This window comes from Delphinapterus leucas, chromosome 3, assembly GCF_059928025.1.
Source record: "Delphinapterus leucas isolate spDelLeu-1000000601 "Yukka" chromosome 3, BTC_Dleu_Yukka2, whole genome shotgun sequence".
NCBI classification, from domain to species: Eukaryota; Metazoa; Chordata; class Mammalia; order Artiodactyla; family Monodontidae; genus Delphinapterus; species Delphinapterus leucas.
The window spans coordinates 14,091,216-14,119,062 of NC_143131.1; the positions used below are offsets into that span (position 1 = coordinate 14,091,216).

The 27,847-nt window shown below is 43.9% G+C and overlaps 1 protein-coding gene and 1 long non-coding RNA gene across 17 annotated transcripts in view; one reads left to right on the forward strand and one right to left on the reverse strand.

Annotated features, from left to right (window-relative positions):
* The window catches only part of LOC111178576 (uncharacterized), a 76,639-nt gene extending 59,835 nt beyond the window's left edge, over positions 1–16,804 (reverse strand). For 3 of the 12 annotated variants that reach the window (XR_016392595.1, XR_016392594.1, XR_016392597.1), the window contains exons 1-2: positions 16,572–16,804; positions 1,128–1,212 (exon numbers count right to left, since the gene is read on the reverse strand). This is a non-coding gene — a long non-coding RNA (uncharacterized LOC111178576). The other 9 variants (XR_016392603.1, XR_016392602.1, XR_016392600.1 and 6 more) reach the window with 8 other exon arrangements.
* Positions 16,805–16,849: 45 nt separating this feature from the next.
* The window catches only part of OTULIN (OTU deubiquitinase with linear linkage specificity), a 32,820-nt gene continuing 21,822 nt past the window's right edge, over positions 16,850–27,847 (forward strand). Inside the window, exons 1-3 of one of the 5 annotated variants that reach the window (XM_089908691.1) lie at positions 16,850–17,157; positions 21,608–21,826; positions 25,302–25,378. In XM_089908691.1, the coding sequence (XP_089764817.1) occupies positions 16,853–17,157; positions 21,608–21,826; positions 25,302–25,378 (601 nt within the window). In that variant the 5' untranslated portion in view covers positions 16,850–16,852. The remainder of the gene's footprint in view (positions 17,158–21,607; positions 21,827–25,301; positions 25,379–27,847) is intronic. The other 4 variants (XM_089908690.1, XM_089908689.1, XM_022581409.3 and 1 more) reach the window with 4 other exon arrangements.

Below are 27,847 nucleotides of genomic sequence, written 5' to 3' on the forward strand. Positions count from 1 at the left end.
AGTATCAGAACATTAAAAAAAAGTCATAATTTCAGAACAAAAGAAAATCATTTAAATTGAATTACTTTAGCTTAATGAGAAACTCACTATATTATCCTTATTTGCTCAAGTTTTTATCATGAATTAGTGAGATTTCATCACTACTTAGGAAGAGTTCAGGGACTGGTGCTTGGAAATTTCTGAAATCTAGGACAATTGTAGATGGAAGTGACATGAAGGTGAGGAAAGACCTTACCTTGTTTATACGCTGAAAGGACCCAGCAGAGAGGGCGAAGATTGAACATACTGGAAAAAGAGACACCTGAGAGAACTCCTGGAGGAGGTGAAAGAGCAAAGGAGGGAGTGGTCTGAAATAGGATAGAGAGAGAAACCTCTCTTTCGAAAATTGGTTGGATAGGAGGAGAGGGTGCTCCTGAAGATAAGTTGAGGGAAGGAGAGAAGCTGAGAGAGTCCACCCCTAATGGCACTGATTTTCTCTATGAATCACAGGCAAGTTTACTGCTGAAGGTGAGCAGGGCAGGGGATGTTGAAGGTTTAGGCCTATTGCAGGGATTGGTGAAGGGAGCCCACGGAGCACAAACAACAGGAAATGCAGCAGAACCGAAGGCCCAGCTGAGTTCAGACCTTAAATAGTAAGAGCATGAAACACATGGTAGCCTGCCTTTCCTAACTCAGCTTCTTAGCCCCGGCATTGAACCGAGATGGGGCTGGGGTGAGTGCAGGGAACTGATGTTTACTGAAAGGCTGTGTAGGGTGATGGTTAAGCGCACGGCCTTTGAAGTCAGCTGGCCTGAGTTAAAATCCTGTCACTCTCCTATTCAGTAAAATAGAGCCAATAATAGCCTTGTGGTGCTGTTTTACGTGGGTAACAGTGGTTTTGTGGAGTTGTTTTGAGGGCTAAATATATGCTGTGGATTTTCCTTCCACATCCTTGCTTCTGGGGCTTAAGGGACCCACCTAGGTTTCAGGGTTTCACGATTAGGTGAATATAGGACTCTTGAAAAGGGACTGTTGTGCTGCACCCCGCAGGCCTGTGAGCCCAGTATTTGCCCAGCTTGAAGACCGTAGAAGGACCCCAGAATCAGTGACAGAGACGTCAGTGGTGTTAACAGATAGCAGGGTCTTACCTGTGTGAAGCGAGGTCCGGGCGTGACCCGCCCTGTGGAGCAGACAGCGGCGTCTTCACTACCACGGCGAGAGGGAGGTCACCAGCTGCAGGGGGAAGTGACGTCAGGTTGGCTCATCGGTTACCAGGGAAACCAGCAGAGGAACACGCCCCTCCCCACCCCTTTGATGAGCTAGCAAGGTGCGGATGTTCTGATCTAATAAGCAATCACTAGTCAGGGCCCGGGGCGAGTACATAGCCATTTTTTGAGGGGGGAAGGTCGGTCAGGTGAGTAGGATGCAGGTGAGGCAGGGACTGGTCAGTCAGGGGATGCACAGAGAGCAAGGGAACAGTCATCGTGGGGGGCCTGACCATACAGGGACAATGCAGCCCCTCTGCCCCCCCTGCCCGTTTCCTCTGAGGTTCGTCCTCCGTGGTCTTCATGACCCTTTCTGGTTGTGGTGGGAAACAGAAGGCAGGTATACCTGGGTCTCCCCTGTTTTGTTTCCAAAGGGCCTAATCTCTAGGCCCTACTTTCTTCAGGCCTTTAGTTTTATATCTCAATTACCTGTTTTAGAAGTAACCTACACCCTGCCTCTTATTTGCGTTTCACTCCCATAATCCTAGTCTACCTATTCATCCACTTGCCCTCCACAGAAGTACCTCTGGATCGCAGGGAGTGGTCACATATATGGAAGAGGCAAAAGATAAAAGCATAAAAATATGTTTTAGAAAATCTCTTCTTACCTACTAACTCTCTTACTTCTCCTGTGGGTAGATGTTTTCATCCTCCTAAAATACCCCGTGCTGGTGCTCAGAGGGACCCGTAGTGTACGTGGGCAGGGTAACTTACACAGCTCGTCACTGTGTAAAAGCTGGTAATAAACAATTCTACGCCTGTGCTCTTCCACCTAGCGCTCTGCGCTGCCTCAAACAGAAGTCTGCACTGGTTCCGTGGGGGCCTGAGGGCTGGAGCATCGGAGGACTGGGGAGAGGGAGTCGCAGGTGCTGGTGAGAGAGTACAGAGCTTAGGCAAGAAGAGAAGGGGGGGGGCTCTGTGCGCAGAGAAGCAGGGGCTGGCGGCAGGGAGAGAAGGAAGCTGTGGAGGAGCTGGAATCGCAATGAGGGGATGAGCAAGTGGGGAGGGGAGAGGAGGGACGACTTCTGCAACAATGGGACGTGAAGCTGATGACTTTAAGGGGTTCACTTCCAGATGATGACGAGTAGCCACAGGACTACTGAAGAGAAGCTGAGCACCACTGGGGTGGGGGACACTAAGAAGCATGAGTTTCAGCCGTTTGAGTGAAAGTGGAAAAATAGATCTGTTGTCAGAGTCCTTTACAGATGCTTGAGGAGTGAGTTTGTGGTTGAAAACAGAGTAGGCAGGGGCCAGGGTAGCAGAGGCCCGGAGCTGGTGCAAAGGCAGGAGCCTCCCAGGAAGAGGGGCTGCAGAGGTAGAAAGAACGTTGTTTTTTAATTGTAGCACGTGGGGCTTCCCTGGTGGCGCAGTGGTTGAGAGCCCGCCTGCCGATGCAGGGGACACGGGTTTGTGCCCCGGTCCGGGAAGATCCCACATGCCGCGGAGAGGCTGCGCCCGTGAGCCATGGCCGCTGAGCCTGCGCGTCCGGATCCTGTGCTCCGCAACGGGAGAGGCCACAACAGAGAGAGGCCCGCGTACCAAAAAAAAAAAAAAAAAAAAATTGTAGCACGTGGCAGTTCTCATACACGACTCTGTATGGTCCTCCCAGCAATTCTGTGAGATGCATACAGGGCAGGAAACAGACTTTCTCCGCAAAAACCTGCTAAGCATCAGCACTGGGACTCAGACCAAGCCTCCTGACTTGACCCACGCTGTCTGTAGTTTCCCACGAGAGCCTTGATCCTCTGCGTACTATTCACAGTAGGAGAGCAACCTCTTAGAGAGAAAACTTATAGACTCTACACAGAAATGAAAGAACTTTTCTTCACCCTAGACTCTATCTTAAAAATCTTCAGGCTGTAAATTGTGAGAAAGGGCTGTTGGACTGTCAGGAATTGGTGCAGGTGAGGTTCTTATGGTGCCATCTAGTGTCCGTGATTGGACTTACAAAACTTTGGCTATAAGTATTCTGAAAAATAATTTATTTAAGGAAATAGCAAGTAACTGATTAATTTTGCAAAAGAATAGACATTAAAACACCTAATATTTTCCTCTCCCTGCCGGGAAGATTTATTAACCTGGCCTCTTGATCACCCTGAGAGCTAGACCAATGCAGTGAATTACTTCATTGCATAACACGGAAATTATGACCTAGTGAAGTCCAAGGTTACCTTATTTTCTTTTCACAATACCAGTTGATCCAAGACCTTAAAGATCATGAAGCTTGGTGCTACAAGTGTCTGAGGCATTCAGGTCTTCATTCAGTAGAATGATGTATACAGCAGTGTTTCATAAACTGTAAAATGTTAAGCAAAAGTATTATATAGAGCTATTATTTCACACATACGATTCCATACCCTTGACACACCTCCCTTCTAAGCTTCATATTTATAAGAGTTGCTATCTAGACTTTACATCTGAAGAAGCTGAGGCTCAGATATGTTATATGACTTGCCCAAGGTCATAGAGCTAGTTTTCTCTTTGCTATACTACATTGCCACTATGACACTGATATAAGGAATTAATATAAGTTTATTCAGCAGAAATTTATTAATGCTCACTAGTGCCATCAGTTGGGTTAGGAACAAGGTATATAAAGATTTATGAGTGTTGGGAACTGAATGTTTGTGTCCCACTAAAATTCATAAGTTGAAGCCCTAGCCCCTAATGTGACATATTTGGAGGTAGGGTCTTTGTGGAAGTAAAGTTAAATGAGGTCATAAGGGTAGGGTCCTGATCCAATAGGATTATGTCCTTAAGGACAGGAAGAGAGACCAGATCCAGATCTTGCTTTCTCTTGGCAGGCATATGCAGCAAGAAGGCAGCTGTCTGCAAGCCAGGAAAAGAACCCGACCATGCTGGCACACTGATCTCACTGATCTCACCAGGACTGGGAGAAAATTACTTTCTGTTGTTTAAACCACCCAGTGTATGGTATTTCGTTATGGCAGCCCAGCCCAAGCCAACTAAAACAATGAAGATCTACTCCCCTAAGCTGCTTCCAGCTTTGTTCGGGAAGTCAGCTGTCAGATAAATCACAACCCAACTTGCTGAGATAGATGTATGGACACCTCATATTTCTAAATGATTGCCTTAAAAGGAATCCTGATGAGACTAGTGGTGACAGGCTACCACAGATGTCAGACAGCTCTAAACTCAAATACACTTAAGAGATGACCTTTTACTTAGAGGTACCTTGTCATTAATAAACATGGACTTTCTCTCAGAACCCCGTGTGCCCTCTTTGCGTAGGAGATGGAATGGAGTTGCAGAGCGAGTGACTGAATGTGGCTTTGGGTTCTGGTTCAAGAACAGAACTTGTGGTCCTCAGCTGCTACATCTATAAAATGAGACGGTTTTGACTAGCTGCCATCTGAGGCAGTCATCTGAATATTTTTGCTCACTTTGTCCCTAAAAGAGTTTTGAAAAACTGTGAAACTGTTTCAAAATATTATAAATTTTGAAAGTTGACATCTAAAATTTTCCATTAGAAATGTAGTTTTAAAGAATGTAATTTCCATTATACTATAAATATTGACATTTTAAAATAAAATCATCACATGACTCTTATGTTTCCAGTACCATCAAAATAACATATTTATTAGAAAGTCACTATCATTCATAAAAAAGACTGCATTTCACATCATTCCTTTTTCTCAATTAAATATTATTTTCATTCCATTCTCCATTCCCAGAATTTTATGTAATGCGGTATATTTTTATGTTTGAAAGTCTTTTAAAATTAAAATTACCTGAAAGTTTTATTATAATTATCAGTAGTTAAAATTTGAAACAATATATTATAAATTTTGATAATAATTACACATAATTAGTAAAATTTTATTGGATACATCTCTCAAAATCTATTGATGAATGCTATTTATTGTTAGAGATAGAATTTAATCTAGATTCAATTTCTATTTTGGGGTTTTATAGATATAAGCACTCAGAGACACTGTTCTCATAAATAGATGAGAATAGTTTTATTATAGTAAAGTCCTTCAATTATTTCAACTTCTGAATTGCATGCCAAAAGTATCATAGTAATATCTCATTAAATGTTATTTTAAATCATCAACTTTAGGTTCTCCATCAAATTTGTTGAAAGCAAAGAATTAGAAACCCCCTGAATTACAAAAGGATTGATTATCCAGTCTTTACAGTCAATCTGGGACTACTATAGGACAATCATCTCACTTATAAATACTAATTCTAAGGAAGAGTGCTAAGTAAGGCAGAGAGCCTTGCAATGAGCATGTCACCTGGATGACCTAAGATGCTACCAATGTTTCTTACCTATACTCTGCTTGGTTCTCTCAACATTCTCACTCAGGAGCAATGCTTTCTTTGAGTAAAATTATCATCACTCTTATAACCACACTCTACATTATATCTGAATGAACATATTGGGCAAACTGCTCCACTGAATACCAAAATACCCACTCTTAAAGAGAAGAAAAGGAAAGACACAAAGCCTGAACGCAAATTTTTGATGCCTTATATGGGAGACTTCTCCGAAAGCAGAAGTGCTATCCAATAGAAATATAATGTGAGCTATATACGTAATTTAAAATTTGTTTAAAAAGCAAAAAGAAGCAGGTGAAATTAAAGTTATATGTAATGCAATATTTCCAAAATATAATCATTTCAACATTCAGTCAGTATAAAAAGTTAAAAATGAGGTAGTTTTACATTTTTTTTGTACTATTCCTTGTAGTATTTTATACAAGCAGCAAATCTTAATTCATACCAGCTACATTTCGGGTGCCCAATATCCACATGTGACTAGTGACTATTGTATTGGACAACACAGCCCTTGAGAGACACACTGTAGTAAGATTTGGGATGGATAAGAGAGCAATCTTTTGTTTTTGTAAAGTAAGAATATGGTGAACGTAAGAGAAGTGGTCAGAAAGGAAAACAGTCCTATCCATGCCCTCGTACAGCTGTGAAAGATATCTTTCACCCCAGGGCCTATGCTGCACAGCTGTATGAAGTGGCCCTGGTGTACCTCAAGAGATAGAGGTACCCCACTTTGAAGATCATTATTTTAAGATGAATTCTAGCTGCCAGGGTCTTTGGAAAATAATGCAATGATAATGAAATTATGCAGCCGTATCTTCTGGAGAAGACCTAGTCAACTATCCTCTAAAATTCTGGAGCAAGTAAAAAGAAAAAAATCATGAGACAATGATTAGCAAAAGATCCAGAAAGCCCTTGTTACTTTGTCAGCAATATCCTGGTATGACTTTTTTAAGGTATGGTTGACAACCTACCTTATTGCAAGCAGAGAGTTTTTGGTAATAGTAGGGTGATGTTTTCCCCTCTTTGATGGAGATAAGATGAGGTTATACGAAAATCATCAACCTAACATCAGATTACTCTAGGAGGTGAAGATTTCCTATGTTAGGGCACAGAAATGACTAAGAATCTCTTCCTTACCTTTATTTTCTTAGGAAACTTCTACAATTTGTCCCTCTAGCTCTTTCTAAATTCCAGTGTACAGTATGAATGTTGGGCTTCCTTTCCAAAGGAACCCAGATGCTTGTCCTAAAAGGTAAGTATAAAGAAGTACTCTATGATACTGTCTTAGTTAGCTTGGGCTGCCATGACAAAATACCATAGACTGGGTGGCTTAAACAACAGAAATTTATTTTCTCACAGTTCCAGAGGTTGGGAAGTATAAGATCAAGGTGCTAGCTGATTTGGTTTCTGGTGAGAGCTTTCTTCCTGGCTTTCAGATGGCTGCCTTCTGTGTCCTCCATGGTAGAGAGAGAAGTCTGGTGTCTCTTCTTTTTCTTATAAGGACACCAACCCTGTCAGATTAGGGCCCCACCCATATGACCTCATTTCACCTTCATCACCTCCTCACAGGTCCTATCTCTAAATGTCTTAGTGAATTCAAGCTGCTGTGACAAACTACCATACACTGGATGGCTTAAACAACAGAAATTTATTTCTTACAGTTCTGGAGACTGGAAGTTCAAGAGCAGGGCGCCAGTATGGTTGAGTTCTGGTAAGGAAAGTTTTCTGATTTGTAGACTGCTGACTTCTCCTTATATCTGCACCTGGCAGAGAGCAGAGAGGAAGAGCAAACTTTCTTGTGACTCTTTTTAAAAAAATTAATAAATGTATTTTTGGTATTTATAATTTTTTACTGAAATATAATCAACTTACAATGTTTCAGGTGTCAGCAGTGATTCAGTTATATATATATATATATATATATATATATACACACACATACATATTCTTTTCCATTATAGGTTACTACAAGATATTGCATATAGTTCCCTGTGCTATACAGTAGGTCCTTGTTGTTTATGTATTCTATATATAGTAGTGTGTATCTTTTTATCCCAAATTCCTAATTTATCCATCCCTCCTGCTTTCCCCTTTGGTAAGTCTAAGTCTGTTCTCTGTGTCTGTGAATCCATTTCTGTTTTGTAAATAAGTTCATTTGTATCATTTTTTAGATTCCATATATAAATGATATCATATGATATTTGTCTTTCTCTCTCTGACTTACTTCACCTAGTATGATAATCTCTAGGTCCATCTGTGTTGCTACAAATGGCATTATTTCATTCTTTTTTATGGCTGAGTAGTATTCCACTGTATAAATATACTATCTCTTCTTCATCCATTCATCTGTCATTGGGCATTTAGGTTGCTTCCATGTCTTGGCTATTGTAAATAGTGCTGCTACGAACATTGGGGTGAATGTATTTTTTTGAGTTAGAGTTTTCATCTTTTCCAGATATATGCCCAGGAGTGGGATTGCTGGATCACATGGTAACTCTATTTTTAGTTTTTAAGGAACTTTCATACTGTTCTCCACAGTGGCTGCAGCAATTTACATTCCTACCAACAGTGCACAAGGGTTCCCTTTTGTCCACACCCTCTCCAGCATTTATTATTTGTAGACTTTTTGATGATGGCCATTCTGACTGGTGTGAGGTAATACCTCACTGCAGTTTTGATTTGCATTCCTCTACTTATTAGCGATGCTGAGCATCTTTTCACGTGCCTGTAAATGTATGTCTTCTTTGGAGAAATGGCCAGCTGTATGTGTTCTTTGGAGAAATGTCTGCTTAGGTCTTCTGCCCATTTTTTTAAATAGATTTATTTATTTTTATTTATTTAGTTTTGGCTGTGTTGGGTCTTCATTGCCATGTGTGGGCTTTCTCTAGTTGAGGTGAGTGGGGGCTACTCTTCATTGCGGTGCATGTGCTTCTCATTGTGGTGGCTTCTCTTGTTGCAGAGCACGGGCTCTAGGTGTGCAGGCTTCAGTATTTGTGGCACTCAGGCTCAGTAGTTGTGGCTCGCAGGCTCTAGAGCGCAGGTTCAGTAGTTGTGGTACACGGGCTTAGTTGCTCCACAGCATGTGGGATCTTCCTGGACCAGGGCTTGAACCCATGTCCCCTGCACTGGCAGGCTGATTTTTAACCACTGCGTCACCAGGGAAGTCCCTTCTGCCCATTTTTTGATTGGGTTGTTTGTTTTTTGATATTGAGCTGTATGAGCTGTTTGTATATTTTGGAGCTCAATTGCTTGTTGGTTGCATTGTTTGCAAATATTTTCTCCCAGTCTGTAGGTTGTCTTTTCATTTTGTTTATGATTTCCTTTGCTGTGAAAAAGCTTTTAAGTTTAATTAGGTCCCATTTGTTTATTTTTGGTTTTGTTTCCATTACTCTAGGAGATAGACCCAAAAAAATATTGCTACAATGTATGTCAAAGAGTGTTATGCTTATGTTTTCCTCTAGCAGTTCCTGTACTCCAAACACTATATGATGAAGATGACACAAACAGATGGAAAGATATACCGTGTTCTTGGATTGGAAGAATCAATATTGTTGAAATGACCATACTACCCAAAGTAATCTACAGATTCAATGCAAACCCTATCAAATTACCAATGGCGTGTTTTTGTTTTTCTGTTTTTTGTTTTTTGTTTGTGGTATGCGGGCCTCTCACTGCTGTGGCCTCTCCCGTTGCGGAGCACAGGCTCCGGACGCGCAGGCTCAGCAGCCATGGCTCACAGGCCCAGCCGCTCCGCGGCATGTGGGATCTTCCTGGACTGGGGCACGAACCCGTGTCCCCTGCATCGGCAGGCAGACTCCCAACCACTGCGCTACCAGGGAAGCCCACCAATGGCGTTTTTCACAGAACTGGAACAAAAAATTTTTAATTGTGTGTGGAAACAGAAAAGAAACTAAATAGCCAAAACGATCTTGAGAAAGAAGAACAGAGCTGGAGGAATCATGTGCCCTGACCTCAGACTATACTACAAAGCTACAGTAATCAAAACAGTATGGTACAAAAAAACAGACACATAGATCAATGGAACAGGATAGAAAGCCCAGAAATAAACCCATGCACTTATGGTCAATTAATCTATGACAACAGAGGCAAGAATATACAATGGAGGAAAAACAGTCTCTTCAATAAGTGGTGCTGGGAAAACTGGACAGCTACATGTAAAAGAATGAAATCAGAACATTTTCTAACACCATATATAAAAATAACTCAAAATGGATTAAAGGCCTAAATGCAAGACCAGATACTCTTGTGACTCTTATAAGGCACTAATCTCATTCATGAGGACTTTACCCTCTTGACCTCATTTGATCCTAATTACCTCCCAATGGTCCCACCTCCTAATACCATCCCATTTGAGTATAGGGTTTTAACACATGAATTTTGGGAGGACACAAATATTCAGCTCATATCACCAAATATAGTTACATTAGGGTTAGGGTTTCAACATATGAATTTGGAGGGGCCATGATTCAGTCCATAGCAGATATTAAGGTACTAAGGGTATGGAATTCCATTTTAGAAGCTCTTCAAATAACTTAAGATAATCATCTGCCTGAATTATTTGTTTAGGATGAAATTGTTTAGCTGGAGGCAAAAGACTCATTTAATATTTTCCAGAATTCCAAGTCTTTTTATAACATCATCCTCTGTCATCTCCTTATGTATGAAATGGTTTGAATTTCATGATAAAATTTCATTATGACACACTTCTCCCAAGAAAAACTCTTGTGGACAATTTTGGGGGTTTTCAGGTAAACTATTACTAGTGCAAGATATTTTTTAATTAACTATTTCTCCTAATTTTTCCCCTGTAAAGTTATTTCTTCTAGTCTCAGAACTGCAAAAAAATAGTAGTTCCCACCCCCAAAGTCCTATTTAAAAATGAGCATTCTACAATCAAGAGACATGCTGAAAAGGGGGGGGGTCTTTCAAATAAATACACAGGTATTCCTAGAGTAGTTAATTTTTAAGTGAAACTAGTGATACTTCCTGCCAAGCTTGAGTATAGTACATGAACCTGTGAAACTAGAATAAACTAAAAAGTACCTGTGACTACTTTAGAAACTGATGTACGGAATACACTTGTAGTCTATTTTTTATAGCTGTGACACTGGGAAATTCCATAGAGTAAAAATATAGGGTGTTTTAACTTTGCTGTAAAATATGAGTTTTTGGTATTGAAGAGGGAGATATGCATCCACTTGTACTAAGTTCCTTATAGAGAACTTAAAAAATCAATCATTCCAACAAACAAATAAAAAGTGTAATGGCTCAGTAGTATTCTTCATGAACAGTTACTGTAAATAAGGGCTGAAGTATTCAAAGAAAAGGAGCTCAGAATCTTTCATGCATTAACTATTCCAGGGAAGGCCACTGAAGAAGTAATATCAGTTTGAGATGGTTCAAAATCTGTTATCAAGTCTAAGGACTTACACATTATTATGTCACCATTTTACTTTTAGTTATCTAATTTACAAATGTTTGATTTTAAGAGGAAGCTGGAAACTAACTGGAATTGTTTCTAGCAACGTTATTATATAGGCTTTTACTTAGGCTTATAGATTTTTCTGCTATTTTTTATTCATCTTGACATAACAATAGGCTAATTGTAATTATATCACAGTTCATGGGCTTACGTTTCACAACTTCCTCCTAGAAACTCTGATTTAGTTTTTGGCTTATTTAGTTTACACCCTTGCTCTCTAATAATTTAGTTCTGTAATGCTGGTTAAAAAATTTTTGGACATTCCCAATATGCACATATACATTAAAAATACACATGTGTACCTCTGTGTGTATGTATTATGTATACTATAAAACATACACAATAGCAATTTTAAAGGATTAAAGATGAAATAATTAAATTTTAAATTTAAATCTTTCTATTGAAGTACAAAATAAGAACATGATTTGACATTCTTCCTTATTTTGGAAAGTCTTGGTTTATCATTTTGTGACATGGTGATTTGAGTTTGAGTTTTTTCTAATATAATAGACTTTGGCGGGGGAATAGTTTTATATTTATAGAAAAATGGATATGATAGTACAGAGCTCCTATATACCCTGTACCCAATTTCTCCTATTACTAACATCTTACATTAGTATGGTATATTTATTACTTAATGAGCCAATTTTGATCCATTATTAACTAAAGTCCATAGTTTATTCATACTTCTGTTGTTTAACCTAATGTCTTCTTCTGTTCCAGGACCCCATCCAGAATACCACATTACATTTAGTTGTCATGTCTCCTTAGGCTCCTCTTGAGTGATAGTTTCTGAGACTTTTCTTCTTTTTGGTGGCCTTGACAGTTTTGAAGAGAACTGGTGAAGTAATTTTTAGGATGCCCCTCTAATGGAGTTTGTAATTTGTCCACTGTTCCTCTCATTAGACTGGGGTTATGGGTTTGGAAGATCACAGAGGTGTGGTGCCCTTTGCATCCGATCATATCAAGGTTACATACCATCAATATGATTTATCACTGAGCTCAGGTTGCATTGTAACTTGGCCCACGGGTAAGTATCCATTTCTGCTAAGGTCCCTCAGCAAGCCAAAACTTGTTTCTCACAAGGAGAATAGTTATTTCACAAGATGGCGGGGCTTTGCTACAAAATCCTAAAGGTTTGCATTGTGATTCAGTTATACGTACTTGCCAAAGACTCCAAATATCATCTCTATCTGCCGCTTCAAGCATCACTGGATCAACTGAATCATATGACCCAAGTGGCAAAGTAAGTTGCACAGCAGCTTGGACTGTTGCAGAGACTTCTCTTCTCTCACTTGGTTTTATGCCTCTTTTTTATTTTAACAGTAGGAAGGGCCAGATGTAACAACTTATCCTTCACTTAGAAGTGATATCTTGATATACTCAACTCCACTGGACCCCTAGAAATTTCACTGAGGTAGAAGGCCTCTGAATTGGGGTGGATTTATTTTCCATCCTCTGACATGCAAATATCTTACCAATATGTGTACAGTAATTGGTACTTCCTGTCTACCAGGACTAATCAGCATATCATCATCAATGTAATAGACCAGTGTGATGTTCTGTGGAAGCGGAAGGGGATTTAGTCCCTGCAAACTAAAGCATGACATAGGGCTGAAGGGTTGATATAACCTGTGGTGGGACAGTGAAGGTGTGCTGCTGACCTTGCCAGTTGATTCCTTCCGGCGGTCTTTTTCAACACATATAAAGGAAAAAGCATTTGCCAGATCAATAGCTGCACACCAGGTACTGGGAAATGTGTTGATTTGCTCAACAATGAAACCACATCTGGAATAGCAGTGCAACAGGGATCATCACATAATCGGATTTACAAAAATCCAGTCATGCTCCAAGATCCATTTGTCTTCTGCACATGCCAAATAGGTGAGTTGAAAAGGGATGTGATGCGTATCACAACCTTTGCAACTTTCAAGTTCTTGATAGTGGTACTAATCTTTGCAATCCCTCCAAAAATGTGGTATTGTTTTGGTTTACATTTTTATAGGTAGCAACAGTTCTAGTGGCTTCCATTTGTCCTTTCCTACAGTAACAGCATTCACTCTACAGGTCAGGGGACCATTGTGGGGATCCTGCCAGCTGCTGAGCATGTCCATTTTTTATGCATTCCGGAACTGGGGAAATAACCATAGGATGTGTTCAGAGACCCACTGGGCCTAATGCAAGATGAACCTGAGCTAAAATTCCACTGATAATTTGACCTTCACAAGCCCCTACTCTGATAGGTAGATACTACAGTGATATTTTGGGTTTCCATGAACTAGGTCAAAGCCACTGTCTACTAAGCCCCAAAAGTCTGGTTATTTCCTTTCCTCCAACGAACAGTCACTCTTGTTGATGGCTATAGGACCCTGTGGGGAAGGCTGGGGGAAAAATTAACACTATACATTTTTGGCACTGAAGTAGGGTCCTTCCTCAGGAAGATCTGGCCTGCCCTTCATTCAGGGTTCTGGGTATGTAAATTGGCTCAAGCCTGGGAACTGGCTGAGGGGCTGTGACTTTCTGTTTTGGTGACACAAGTTAGGGTTTCTGTTCATAGACCCAGAACTCTTCTGCTAATCTATTTTTTGGCTGCGCTGTGCAGCTTGTGGGATTTTAGCTCCCTAAGGATTAAAACAGGGCCCTCGGCAGTAAGAGCACTGAGTCCTAACCACTGTACCACCAGGGAGTTCCCAGAGCTCTTCTGCTTATAAAGACCAAGTAAGAATTTAGTAATTATCCATCTATTTCTTTTCTAGGGACACCATGATCAACTAGCCAATACCACAGGTCTCTGCGAGTCAGACAATTCTGATTACTGCTTTGGCTCAGCTGTCCATTATAGCAACCACACTGGTACCTACCTGCCATCCTGAGATCCCATCATCACCACTGCATTTAAGAATCTCAGTTTGATAACAGGTTCCATTGTAAGATACATCTGAATACAGAGAGGAGCAATTGCAGATCTCTTCAAGGGTGCTGGGACTCACTTCATAAATTACTTCTCATAGTCATGTTGATGGGTAATGTCCTCTGGACCCTCCTGAGGTGGGTGAGAAAGTCTTACATGATAAATCAACTCTAAGATTCCCATCTTGCCAAGACTTTGGAGATCTTCCTCTACAGTATCCTAGGCAGTTCTGGCACTTCAACTTCATTTAGTGTAGGCACTTTTGGGTGGAAGGAAGTCAAGTGATCAATGGTGTTTTCGCTCAGTTTCTTCTCACAGTGGGTCCATTGGGCTCTGAAAGCCATCTTGTGGTTATTTTCTTAGTTCCACGGGTACAATTGGAAGAGACATACTCAGCAAACAATCAAACAAACTTAATCTTTTTCTAACCTTTTGATGTAAAATGTATCTGCTTTGTAGGCTCTTATCAATAAATTCAGCCTAGTAGTATTTTACAAGCCTTCATCTTTATCCCTGTATTAGTTTCCTAGGGCTGTTACTGCAAAGTACCACAAACCGAGAGGCTTAAAACAACAGCAATTTATTCTCACAGTTCTTGAGAGTAGATAGCTGAACTCAAGTTGTCAGCAGGGCCATGCTTCTCCTGCAGGCTCTTTGGAATAACCTTTGTCTTTTCCTAGCTACCAGCAGCTCCTGGCATTTCTTGGCTTCTAACTACATCACCCCAATCTCTGCCTCCATCTTCACATGTCCTAATTCCTTCTGTGTCTATATATGTCTGCATCCTCTCTTCTCATATAAGGATACCACACATTAGATTTAGGACCCACTCTAATCCAGCAGGACCTCATTTTACCTGATTACATCTTCAAAGAACCTATTTCCAAATAAGGTCACATTGCATTTCCAGTTGGAGAATGAATTTTAGGGGACACTAGCCATCCCACTATAATCCCACACCCTTAACATCCATACAAAATTTGACTGCATATTCTTTTGTGTGGTCTGAATTTTTTTAGCATGTGTATTTTACTTTTTCAAATAAAATTAAAGCGGAAAACCCGCCACAGTTCTTTGCCATAAAATGCAAGTATTCTTTTCAGCCAGTTTCTCCCTTTGATGCCCATTACTACATAGTCTCCCTATATTGGTTTCCTTGTCTTGCCCTTCTCCAACCTTTCCTCTAACTGCAGACAAAATAATCTCCTTCCGATCTTTCAAGGAGGATCAAACACAAGGTTCCTCATCAGCTGAAGGAGGCTTTTCAAGATCTGGTCTCCAGTACCCTTCTTCCAGGTTCATCTTTCAATAAAACCCCATTATGAACCCGTTTTACCCCAGAACACCTTGTAGGTTTCTGAACTGCCCAAGCCATTCCCTTCCTCCATACTTTGGCCCTGCACTCTTTGCCCCTTGCACCTATGACTGCTGCTCATCTTTAGCAGCTACTCCGCTATTCCCTCCCTGGACAGGAAGCATTTTTGTCTTCTCATCTTTGAAGTCTGTTAATATTTTCCCTTTGCTCTTGCTCCTCCTAAATCAAATTTCCTATTGGTTTTTTTAAAAATAGACTTATTTTATTTATTTATTTATTTATTTTTGGCTGTGTTGGGTCTTTGTTGCTGCAGGCTTTCCCTAGTTGCAGTGAGCGGGGGCCACTCTTTGTTGTGGTTTATGGACTTCTCACTGCAGCAGCCTCTGTTGTTGTGAAGCATGGTCTCCTGGCTTCGGTAGTTATGGCACGAGGGTTCAGTAGTTGTGGCTCGCAGGCTCTAGAGCGCAGCCTCAGCAGTTGTGGCACGCGGGCTCAGTAGTTGTGGCTTGCGTGCTGTAGAGTGCAGCCTCTGCAGTTGTGGCATGCAGCTCAGTAGTTGTGGCTCGTGGGCTAGCACAGGCTCAGCAGTCGTGGCTCAGCAGTTGTGGCACGTGGGCTCAGTAGTTGTGGCTTGCAGGCTCTAGAGCACAGGCTCAGCAGTTGTGGCACGTGGGCTCAGTAGTTGTGGCTTGCAGTCTCTTGAGCATGGGCTCAGTAGTTGTGGCTCGTGGGCTCTAGAGTGCAGGCTCAGCAGTTGTGGCACGTGGCTCAGTAGTTGTGGCACACGGGCTTAGCTGCTCAACAGCATGTGGGATCTTCCCAGACCAGGGCTCTAACCCGTGTCCCCTGCATTGGCAGGCGAATTCTTAACCACTGCGCCACCAGGGAAGCCCCCCAAATTTCCTATTTGCAAGAATGTAGTCCAACAACACACACACACACACACACACACACACACACACACACACACGCTGCTGCGCTGGCTCACCGGTTGGATAGGACCGTGTCCCCCTTCTCACGGAGGAGATGGCTGTTAACTCAGCTCTGGAGCGACAAGCCCGGCACCACGCCGAAGGCCAGAGCCCGCCGGGCTCCAGGCTCGGGGCTGGGTGGTGACGGCATCGCCCATGGGAGGCCGGGGAAGCAGCACATCACCCACTTGGACCACATTCCTCGCTCTACAGCCGAGGAGCCTCTGGCGGAGGGCGAGGCTCCGAAGCCCAGAGCGACACTGTAAGGCGCCCAAACATAGTAGTACCCTTCACGCCCCAGGCCGGCCCTCTTCCTCCTCACCGAGGCCGAGTCCCGCCGCCCGTCCAGCGCTTTCTCTCCCTCACGCCCGGGTACTCGAGGACAAGGAGATGCCGCAACTGTTAGGTCAATGACCGCGCGCTGGGAACTCTGGGGCTGGCCGGCGGCGCGCGGGGGTGGAGCAAGCGCTGTAGTGTTTCGCGTGGGCGGTCCTCTCGGACGGCTCGGCCCGCGCAGGCGCATGCGCAGGCTCCGCGTCGCAGGACTCCCAGCCGTCGCGGGCCGCGCCCCCTCGCCGCGGGTCAGAGGTCGCGGGGCGGGCGATGGTGACGTGTGCGGAAGCGTCCTGTGAACCGTCGGTAGCCGGCGGGCAGCAGAGCTGCAGCGGCGGCCACGGCCTGGGTCCCCGACGGGAGGGTCTCCGGATCGCTGGGAGGCGGCCGAACCCCTGCGGCGCCGCCGCCGGCGGAGGCTCCATGAGTCGGGGGACGATGCTTCAGCCCGGAGCGTGGCCGGGGGAGAGCTGTGCCGAGAAACCGGCGCGGGAGGCGGGGGCCGCGGCGCTTGAGGGCGAGAAAGCGGTGGCCGGGGGCCAGCCGCGAGCCGCGGTGCGGTGCCCGGCCGAGCAGTGAGTTCGGGGCGCGGGGCGGGGACGGCGGGAGCGGCGTGGGGCTCCGGGCTCGGCACCCACGGGCGGGCGTGGAGTGGGGTGAGGTGGGCGGGGGAGGAGCCGGCGGAGGGCCCTTCGCCCCCTTGCTTTTAAGTAAGGTCGTCGGTGAAGACACTTTTGTATCCAGTGTGTCCGATGACAAAAGTTTTAACGGAAGGCGCGTTTTAAAATTCTGGTTATCCAATACCCTCCCCCGCCTTTTTGACATTTCCATATCTCTAAAGCTAAAGAAAGCTCCAGCAACTTGGGAAACAGACTCCAGAAGCATATTATCTTATAACCCACTCCATTAGCGCTTCCCCCCAACCTGTCGCGGCAAGGGGCTGAGGTTGTCGCTGTCACAACCCCGGGAAAGCTGAGCCACGCGACCTGCTTGTTCTTGGAAGGCAAGTCTGCGCTTGATGAGCGTCCCACCTGTTGGACAGACTTTGGACGGAGTCTGTCCCAATTCTTTTGCCCGTTAGCTGCTTAACTAGATGTCCCCAACCGCCTTGATTTTTAAATACGAAAGGCAGTGCTGCTTAGATCAATTCCTTATTGAACTGTAAAGGCGGCTGCGTACATCGGAAGAGTTTACAGTTTCTGCAAGGATTTGGGGGCAGGGGTGGAAGCAGAATATAAACTTGAAGGCTGAAACTTTTCTGCACTTTCAAGTTCTAGTCACGTATAAATGCCTTTGGAATTCCAAAATTCACGAAAGCACTCAGGTAACCAGTTTGACAGAGATCTTAATTGGCTGGAAATGTGCTTTTTTCCCCCCCATTTCCTAAAAAGGGGTCCTGGGGGAGCTGTTATTGCATATAATGTATTACAGTAATTCTCGCCTGCATGGCTCTTTATCGTGGGTTTTGACCTTCTCCTTGAACACCCAAGCCCCTTGGGATGGTATTGTCCACACTTAATGGGTTAAGATTTAGAGCAGGAGGTCTCAAACTCTTGCCCCCAGGAGCTAGGCAGGTGTCACATGGGTTCCTGGAGAGCTGAGTCCTATGGGGACAGGGTCCACTAAGTTCCAGCCTATAGAAGATTCCAGATATTTTGACTTTTGTTTGAAATGTCCTGATTTTTATTTTATTTTTAAATTACATCCAGGTGTTTCACTTTTATTTTTTTAAATTTTTTGTCTGTGCCACACGGCTTGCAGGATCTTAGTTCCCCCGCCAGAGATTGTCACCACTGGACTTCAAGGGAATTCCCCTGATTTTTAACTAGTAGCCTTTTATTTTTTAATTGAAACCACTGTGCAGGCCCATGTGAGCAGATGTGGCTGCAGTTTTGCTCCCTGGGTTTGAGCCCTACCTAAGACTCTGCAGCGGGTGAAGTTGGGGTGCGCATGGGGGCGGTCTTTGCCTCTGCCCTTTCCCAGCCTGTGCTGGTTCCTGCCTGCGGCTTCCAGGCTGACTGCTGCTGCCGCACTTAGGCCCCGGTCGTCTCAGCTGTGCTCCCCACCTAGCGGCCCTGGCCCTCAGATGCTGTTTCTCGGCCTCAGCTGTGTCGTGCCCTCCTGGGAGACGCAGAAACGTTGAAGTCCGAACCACGGTCCCCCAAGTACACAGAGTTATTTGGCAAGCTTTTCTGCTGGATGTGGTTCCCAGAGTCTGAGCACCTGGGGAAATGGGTCATGGTGCAAAAGGAACACTCTTCCCTGATGAAAAGGTTTTGTGGCACAGGTGCCTTTTCTCTCTACTGTCAGTAGAATTATGGGCGTGGAGCTGAAGGGAATGTAAACAACCCAGCCTAGGTTTGTCATTTTATCGGTTAGGAAACTGAGTTGCAGATTTGATAGGTGCAGCTTGGCCAGGGAGGCGCAGGGAGTAGGTTTCAGGGCCAGGTTCCCTGATGCCTGAGTGGGGACCTCCCCCCATGTCGTTCTGGCTTTCTCAGCAAAACTAGGTAGAGGGCCATGACATATAATCATGCAGACTTCACTTTTTTTTTTTTCTGGAATAAATATTCCAATTTGCCATTTATTTACTAGCTTAATTTCTTATTCTTCCTATTTTTGTTGTCTTTGATGATCTCTTTTAACTCTCATAAGAGAGCAAGGGGGAGCCAGGGAAAGGAGGTGAAGATAACTTCAAATATCAGCTTCTGAACATCGTATCTTATGTTCTGGGCTTCCTTGTTTATTATACGGGCAGTGGGGCTACTTCTCATTGCACTCTGATATTTTCTTAAGGGCTAGAGAAACTGTACTGCAGCATATAAACATTGCCATTATATACTTTGCAGTATAATGTGTGCACATCAGTTCTTACATGATGATATATGCAGCCTAATAGTTGAGTGTAGATATAAATAAATTGTGTAATAATGCCTGAACTAGGTCCTAAAATAGTTTTTGAATCTTGTGCTGTTCTGTCATTGGAGCCAAATCCCTTCTTTCCACCCAGAGAGTTAGGTTTGACCTGCGCAGGAATTGAGTAAAATATTTGCATCTGGAAATATGAAACACCATAAAATGCAGATGTTTTGAGATACCCCACAGAGTCATTTTAATTCATTCAGTGGATAGAAATTATGAATACAAATCACAGCCCAACTTTTGTAGCCATTATATTGTACATCCGGGCTGTGACTCTGAGAGGTGCAGTGAAGGGTAGGGGAAGGGATGGCTCATTTCCTACAGGCTGTACTGTAGGACACAAATTCCTTGTGACTAAGCTTACTGTGTTTTGCAAGGGAGAGAAATAGTGGGGAAGAAAGACATAAAAATCATATGGATAAGCTACTTCCTAAATCTCTTTCCTTTTTCTTAGTTCGCTTGAGAGCTGTGGTTGGCTGACAACCCTTGGACAAGCCCTAAGGATGGCTCACAAGATGATTCAGGGTCCCTTTTGAGGAAGTATTAGGTCAGACCAGGTTCAGTTGACTTGTTTGGACATTACCTCCCTCCTATCAGCAGGTCTCCTATACTCCATCCCCTGCTCACCTGACCCATACAGTTGAAACTTATGCTGTGTCACTTCTTCCTCTTAGCTAAGCTAGTACTACAGTCCTTGAGGACCAGGATGGTCCTGGGACATGGTTGGTGGCCAGGCTAGACATGCTTAGGGAATTGAGAAGTGAGACTACTCCGTGGTCCTTCTCTGTCTGCCTGACGGTGGGACAGGGTTTGAATCTGGGGTCCACAGGCTGGCTGTGTGTAGGGGGGAACATGATGGGTTTGTGTACCCCTCTGAAGTGGAAGGCAAAATTATGAGTGTATTTATGTTTTTCTGGACTGAGGTTCTGAGGAAAACTATGGATTCTCAGAAGGGCTGTGAACAACAAACTGTGAAGCCATTGTCCTCGGGTGTTGCTAAATGTGCTATTGTGCGAATGTGTTTTCCCGCCCACCTTAGCAGCCCCGGGGAGTGGGGTGGCTGTCTTTGATGGGGTAGCAACGACTCCCTCCTGCCCCTTCCCCCTCCTGGATGTAGAGCCTGCTTCAGAGCTGGAATGCATCTGAGAAACCTCCTTGTTGAGGGTGTCTTGGTTGTCCCCAGACACCTCTGGAAGTCACGTGGAATAGCCCGAGCCAGTCATGGAAAGTCCACTTGCAGATCGGAGGTGGAATTTCAGCCTGGGTGCCGGGACTTTCCCGCATTTGATGTGTTGTTCACTCATCTCTACAACCGCTAAGAGGTGGAGAAAGCCTGGGTTGAGTGGTCTTTGCTTTTCCTGTGCCCGTGTGGGATGGTGCGTGGTGTCACAGTGGTTGACACTTTCAGCAACACTGCCTGGGCCATTAGTCTTCTAGGACAGGCCAAGTTAAGCACGAACTGCCGCGTTCAAGTCCAGAGAGCTGAACAGAGTCATACTCAGTTTAGCTTTTTTAGATAACTAAGGGAAGCTTGGTGCAAATGTTCATAATGGTGAGTGATTAAAGTGCTGTCTTGTTAGCTTTGCATATATGTTAGAATTCACTTTTTCATATCATGTGTTTACTTGTATCAGAAATTGAAAAATTGGCTTCACAGAAATGTCTTCTGCTTCACTGAGCCCTGTGTTTTTAGCTTATAGCTTTTGTTTTGGGGAGTAGTGTAATTTTGTCTACATGTAGTAAGCACTTTAAAATTAAGTTTTCAAACATTTATTGTTATCCAGGTCTTTGAAAAGAGCAAGAGGAATAATAATAATTTAGTAGACAATGTCATGTAACCTACTCAATGGTGTATATTGCCTTAATATTGAGAGTAAAATAATTCATCTCTGAGAGAAAATGGGAGCTCGAAAATACTTTAAAGTAACATTATGGTACTAAACTAATAATTTTCTAAGTAGAAATTATTAGCATTTTGGTTTTAAAATTTAACTTGACTGTGTACTTGAGTATGACTCACATGCCAGGGTCCCCAAGAAATCAAGTCAGATTTAAGACTTTTACTTTTCTTTTTTTTCTTTTTTTTTTTTTTGCGGTACGCAGGCCTCTCACTGTTGCGGCCTCTCCCGTTGCGGAGCACAGGCTCCGGACGCGCAGGCTCAGCGGCCATGGCTCATGGGCCCAGCCGCTCCGCGGCATGTGGGATCCTCCTGGACTGGGGCACAAACCCATGTCACCTGCATCGGCAGGCGGACTCTCAACCACTGCGCCACCAGGGAAGCCCAAGACTCCTACTTTTCTTCACTACTTTTCTAGTGATGGGTATGTTTTCTAGAAGGAAACTTTTTGCTGTGGTGATCATTTGAGCCTGTGGACTTGAGTGGCCTCTTTGTGCTAAATGGTGGACACGCCTCATCCCTACCCCAACTTGACACACACAAAAGATTGCCCAATTTCTGAAACTAGTCAGCATCAAGGATTTTATCTTATCATATAATATCCCCTTTCCTTGCATTGTTTCACTGTCTTCCCTTCCCATGACAAAAATTTAAACTTCTAGCTATTTCAGATTCCCAACTTGAAATATAATTTCTTTTTGTTGTTATTTTCAGCTTTAATATTTTGATACTTAAAAAAGTTAAAGCAGAAGTTTATTGAGTGAAGTATTTTCTTAAATAAAATTATTTTAATTTTTCTTGCTTTCATATATCTCTCTCACTTTCCAGTTGATGGTCCTTATGTTGGATGAATATTTCATTTTGGCTGTTAAATGTCTTATTTTCTGATCATATTGATTGAGCTTTATTGCTTGAACTTCTAACTTATCTTCTCTCCAAGGAGATACAGTGGCTTTTAAAAGCCATATTATAGTTTCCCTGGTGGCCTTGGCAAGTTAGCAAATGTCCTTGGCCACATGTCCTTGGTGGCCATGGAAGTTGGCAAACGTTTGTGCAGGGAATCTGAATGAAATCTAGTGTGGCTACAGTAATTGAATATACCCCAGGCCTCCCATTCCTCAATTTCTGCTTTACTTCTTTTGTATCTCTTGAGTCACCGCATTTCTATTACCAGTAATCTCCCTTTCTGCTCTGTCTTCCTTTTGCATTTAGTCTCCTTTGCGTCCCTTTCCTGTTGGTCTTTGGTGGAATTTGTATTTGCGGCTGTGCAGAGAGATGCTTGTTTAGAGAACCTCCTCTGGGCACTGGTGTTGCCATTGCACTTTGGTTATTTTGTAGATTAGAAAGGAAGGAGACAAGAGTGCAGGTGAATATGCCTGCCCATAGCCACAGAATTGGCTTGACGTGCGGATAGATTCATAGTCTGTTAGAACTAAGAACTGGAAGAGGAACCATGTAGATCATTTAGGTCTTGTCTAGTCCTCTTGTTTTGAAGATGAGAAAACTGAGGCCAAGATTAGGGAAGTGGCTTCCCCAAAGACATGCTTCTGATAATGATACTGCGAAAATGATTCACTTAAATGCCTGTTTTATAGGATCAGAATTTCTCTCCTATTTGATAACGCTAGGAAGGAGGCCAAAAGATAACATTAAGCTATTGAAAAAAGACCTTAACACATTTAGTCACTTTTTATTTTAAGCATTTGATGTATAGTCCCTGCGAGTCTGGTTTCTGTTTGCTTTTAACCCTGGCACGGGCTCCATGGGTGACATCACACCTGTTACTTGAAATCTCACTGGGGTTAGAGCACATGGAAAGTACCTTTTCCCTAGTATGTCCCCTCAACCTCACAACGTTAAAAAAGACAGGCACACACGCCCTATCACCTTTACGTGGAGAGAAGAAAAGGAAGAAAGGAATAAGAAATGATCTTACCACTACTCTACACGAATGGATGTAGCATGAAAATTAATAAGGCTAGCTAACGTTTTTGAGTGCTGAGTATTTATGCGTCTGTTTTCACAGCAGTCTCTTGAGGTGAGCGCTCTTACTGTCCTTTATTTTTTTTTTGGCGGTACGCGGGCCTCTCACTGTTGTGGCCTCTCCTGTTGCGGAGCACAGGCTCCGGCCGCGCAGGCTCAGCGGCCATGGCTCACGGGCCTAGTCGCTCCGCGGCATGTGGTATCCTCCCGGACCGGGGCACGAACCCGTGTCCCCTGCCTTGGCAGGCGGACTCTCAACCACTGCGCCACCAGGGAAGCCCTTACTGTCCTTTTTACAGGTGGATACATTTAGGTGGTGAGAAGTGTGGTCACTTGAGTTGCATGGTTATACATATGGCTAGTGAGGAGTGGTTGAACCCTGGGTGACTCCAGCCATGGCATCCCCAGTGAGGCCACCCACACGGCATGTGCCCTGAGGTGGTAGGTGGTAAGCCATTCGTGCCGGAGCATGGATGGAGCCGATCACAGGTATGAAAGCACAGGCTAGGGTCGGTCAGGTGTTTGGACAGAAGTGTGGGTGTGTGTAGGGCAATCACAGAATACAAGCTGGAGTGATGGGATGGGTCCAGATTTAGACTTCCTTGCTTATATGGGAGCCATTGAAGGGTTTCAAAGGGGTGGAGGGTATGTTAGTGCCCAGCTCAGTCTCTGTCTCAGCGGCCCTTCTTCTGTCTCTTGTTCCCTCTCACTTGGTCCCCTTTCCTCCGGCTGGGCTGATGCACGCGGAGCTGGGGGGCTGAGGGAATCCAGGGTGTGAGTATGTCTCTCGAGTCGCTCACCCGGTTCCTTAGTAACTCCTCCTTCCTGTGTCCAATGTCCAGGGTGCCTGGAGCCTCCTGTCTTGTGTGAGGAGTGGGGGTGTGCTGTCATGGGGAGGGAGTACTGGGAATTGGGGGTCTGATCTCTCCTGATGTGTACACCAGCCAGTTTCCTTGTGTTCAGCCCTGGGTGTCTCCTATACCATCTGAAGCACTTGGCACCTCCAGTTCCTGAGCCTTACTGGGGCCCTGCAGGGTGTACTGGTCTTCCCTTCCAGCAGATGTCCCTCCACTGGCCTCGAGGCTTCCCTTGTCCTCCGTCCCTTCCTACCCCTTCTTCCACTTTTGGACGGTTTGGGCTCTCACATGTCTTGTGGTTTCAGCAAAGATAGAGTTGGCACTTCTCTTTCCCATCATTGTCACGTTGTGGTGTATCTTGAGGGGAAAAGGAGGCATCTTAAAACTCAGAAGTCCCGTTTTTCATCCTTGTCTGGCACCCAGTTGAGTCTTCTCCCTTTCCAGGACTTAGTAGGTTCTTGTTAGCTCACTGAAGGAGCCTAGAGACTCTTTTGGGAGCTGTTGTGCTAAGTCCCAGTGAAAGTGTGCGGGGTGCCAGGGATGTGCTCGGCAGAAGGAGGGTGGCTGCTTGCGTGTGGGCCTCAGGGACCAGGAGGGGCCTGAGGGAGGTTTTGTAGCTCTGGGGACTTGTAAATCTCCTATCCTTGTTTTTAGAGTAGCTCTTGTAAAATTTGCTTGTGACATACTAAAGTTGGCACTTGGCCTGCACTCCTGTATACTTTTATTAGCACCATCTCCAGCATGGCATGGCTTCACTGATAAGATGCACGCTAAGAAGCTTACATACGTGAGGCATTAAAGATGTTAATTTAAAATGGCCTCAGAGCCATGCAGCCAGTGGAGTGGTGTAGAATGTCTCATTTAAGGTAAAAAACTAAATTGGAATGCTAGAAACATGAGTCTAAGATAAAAGACCCATATTTTATCAGACTGTCATCATGTAATGTGAAAAAGTTAAACTTTGCGTGTCATAAATTTTTTCAGCAGTTGCATGTTGTGATAAGAGGGAACTTGTCAGTGCAACAAATTTTTGAAATGTCTAACTTGGTATGATTTCAGCGAGGAGGACATGTATCGTGCGGCGGATGAAATAGAAAAGGAGAAAGAATTACTTATACATGAAAGAGGGTCATCAGGTATGTTTGGAATTGTTTTCTTTATAGAGTTCCTACTGTTTATAGTAGAAAATGCAGTTACATCGGTATATCCATTTCCATGAAATATTGAGATGTACTTCCTAGGAAACATGCGTGTGCGTGCGGTCTTATCTGTATTGGATTATTCATTTTGCTGAGGTATGTTTGGGGAATACTGTTTCCTGAGGTTTTACAGTTTTAATACAAATACTTCCCCTGCGTTCTTTACATTCATATGGTTTTTGCACCCATGAGCCTTTGTTTAATCTCTTGACACCACTCTCTCTCAGTTCTTGACTTGCTGATATTCTTAGAGGGAGAGTTTGGGTTTGAAGGGCATTTTTCATTTCAAGTGGAAGGACTTACTGAGAAGCCGGCTCTCTGGGTCTTTGCGTGCAGAAGGCCATGTGAATTTGATTAACTGATAAGGAAGAACGGTCATGGGACTGAGAGCACTAATTCTCCCATCATTTCATGATCTTGTGTCCATGCTTCTGCTCAGTCGTGCCTGCTCTGCTCGCCCCACCAGGACCCGTGGACCCACGGCTGCTAGGGTGAGCCTCTGCTGGGGGCACGGCCGGTGGGGCTATGTGTGGAGAAGTGCCTCCTTCCTTCCCTGCTAGCCTCGTGCGGGAGCCCAGTTGAGATGCTCCGAGTTGGGGGTGTGCCACAGATGTTCACAGGGGGCACTTTCTCGTGCACCACTTGTGTGATGTGTGTGTTCTGGTTTAAGAACTAGCTCCTGTTTGTCGTATGGTTAGCAAAGCATTATACGTGTAATTAGGAACAAAAGATACAAAGTGGGGTCTTCGATGATAATTTTTGAGTCTTCCTCACAAGGAGTTGGTGGAACTCTTCACTGTGGCAGCCAAGGGAGATGTTATGGTCCCCCATAACCTTCAGAGGTTGCTCGAGTCTTCTGCTGCAGTTGCACACAGTTCACGTCGGATTCAGTCCTTAGCAGTCATGTTCCTGAGGAGAAAGTGCTTCTTCAGCCATTTATTCCTGCTGTGTGTGCAGGGGCCCCTTGCTTTCTCGCTCACTCTGCAGGCTCTCTGTTGGAATTCTCCTCTGCCCCCCAGGGAAGGCCTGTGCAGGTGTTCTGGCTTTTCAGGGGGCCTTGTCTGAGGCCTTGTCCAGCTTTAGTCTGAGGTCAAAATGGATCCCTTTATACCCTGAATCTCAGTCCTTCTGGGTTCATGGCCCTTCCCGCAGTAACATCCTGTAGAAGTGCCTCTGGTGGGAAGCTCTGTCTGTATAAAAATTTCTTTATTTTACTTTCTTTCTTGAATAACCCCAGATGAATTTTTGTTTTTTCTTATTTTCTTGATGATTTTATTGCATTGTCTTCTGGTTTCTCTTGTAGTTGAAAGTACTGCAGTCAGTCCGATCCTTGGAAATCTGTCTTTCTCTGTCTTCTCTTTGTCTTCAGTGTCCTACAGTTTCTCCTTGAGGTTTCTTAAGTATGGATTTTTTTTTTTTCCTTTAAACATTTTGCTTGGGATTTTTTTTTTACTTTTTGAATCTGAGGATGGCTAGTTTTCATCAGTTCAGGAGAATTCTCAGCCACTATCTTTCTGAATATTGCCTTTTTCCTATTCTCTCTACTTATTCCTTTCATAGCTCTAATGAGGTGTTTGCTAGCTTTCATTCAGTCATCCAGGTCCCTCTGTTACACACCCTTTCAAATGTTTTCTGACTTTCAGCCTCTGTTGCATTCAGGACAGTTCCTTCGGAAATATTTTCTTTTTCTTTCTTTTTTGGAAAAGTTCTATTTTCCCTCTGAATTTGCTTGGTCTTTTTTTTGATAGTGTATTGCTCTTTGCTCATGTTTTTATTCCTTCCTTTATTCCTTTAAGTATTTTGAACATACTCTTTCAGGCCTGATAATCCCATTATCTGAAAATCCTGGCAGGCCTAATTATGCCAGTTGCTATTTTTCCTTATTTCTTGTTTCTTCAGGGTTTGAATTCTAAGCTCAGCTTTCATGTATCTGCGTAGAGTATATGCAGCCTGTCTTGAGTGTGAGAGGATTTGGCCTTGTTTCTGCCAGGCACCCAGGGAGTCACCTGCCTTGGGCCGCGTTAGGTTAATTTCTGGGTTTGAGCTTCCAGGGTCTTGCATCTAGTGTGAAGTCACACCCTGGCCCTGTGTGAGAGCCGGCCCGTGGTTATGAATTCTCAGGGAGGGCTTCCTCTCTCTCCGAGTCAGAGCCCAGGCCAAGGCAGAGAGTTTTTTTATGCTCTCTCTTTGTTAGTGAAAAGCTTTTTTTCACCTAGTCCAGGCAGGGGTCAGCAAACTATAGCTCCCTGGCCAAATTTGACATGGCCCCTGGTTTTGTAAATAAAGTTTTATTGGAACTTCTTGGTTTACACATCACCCATGGTGATTTTCATGCATAGTAAAGTTGAGTAGTTGTGAGAGAAAACCTTACACCCTCAAAGCCTACGTTACTTACTCTCTGGCCCA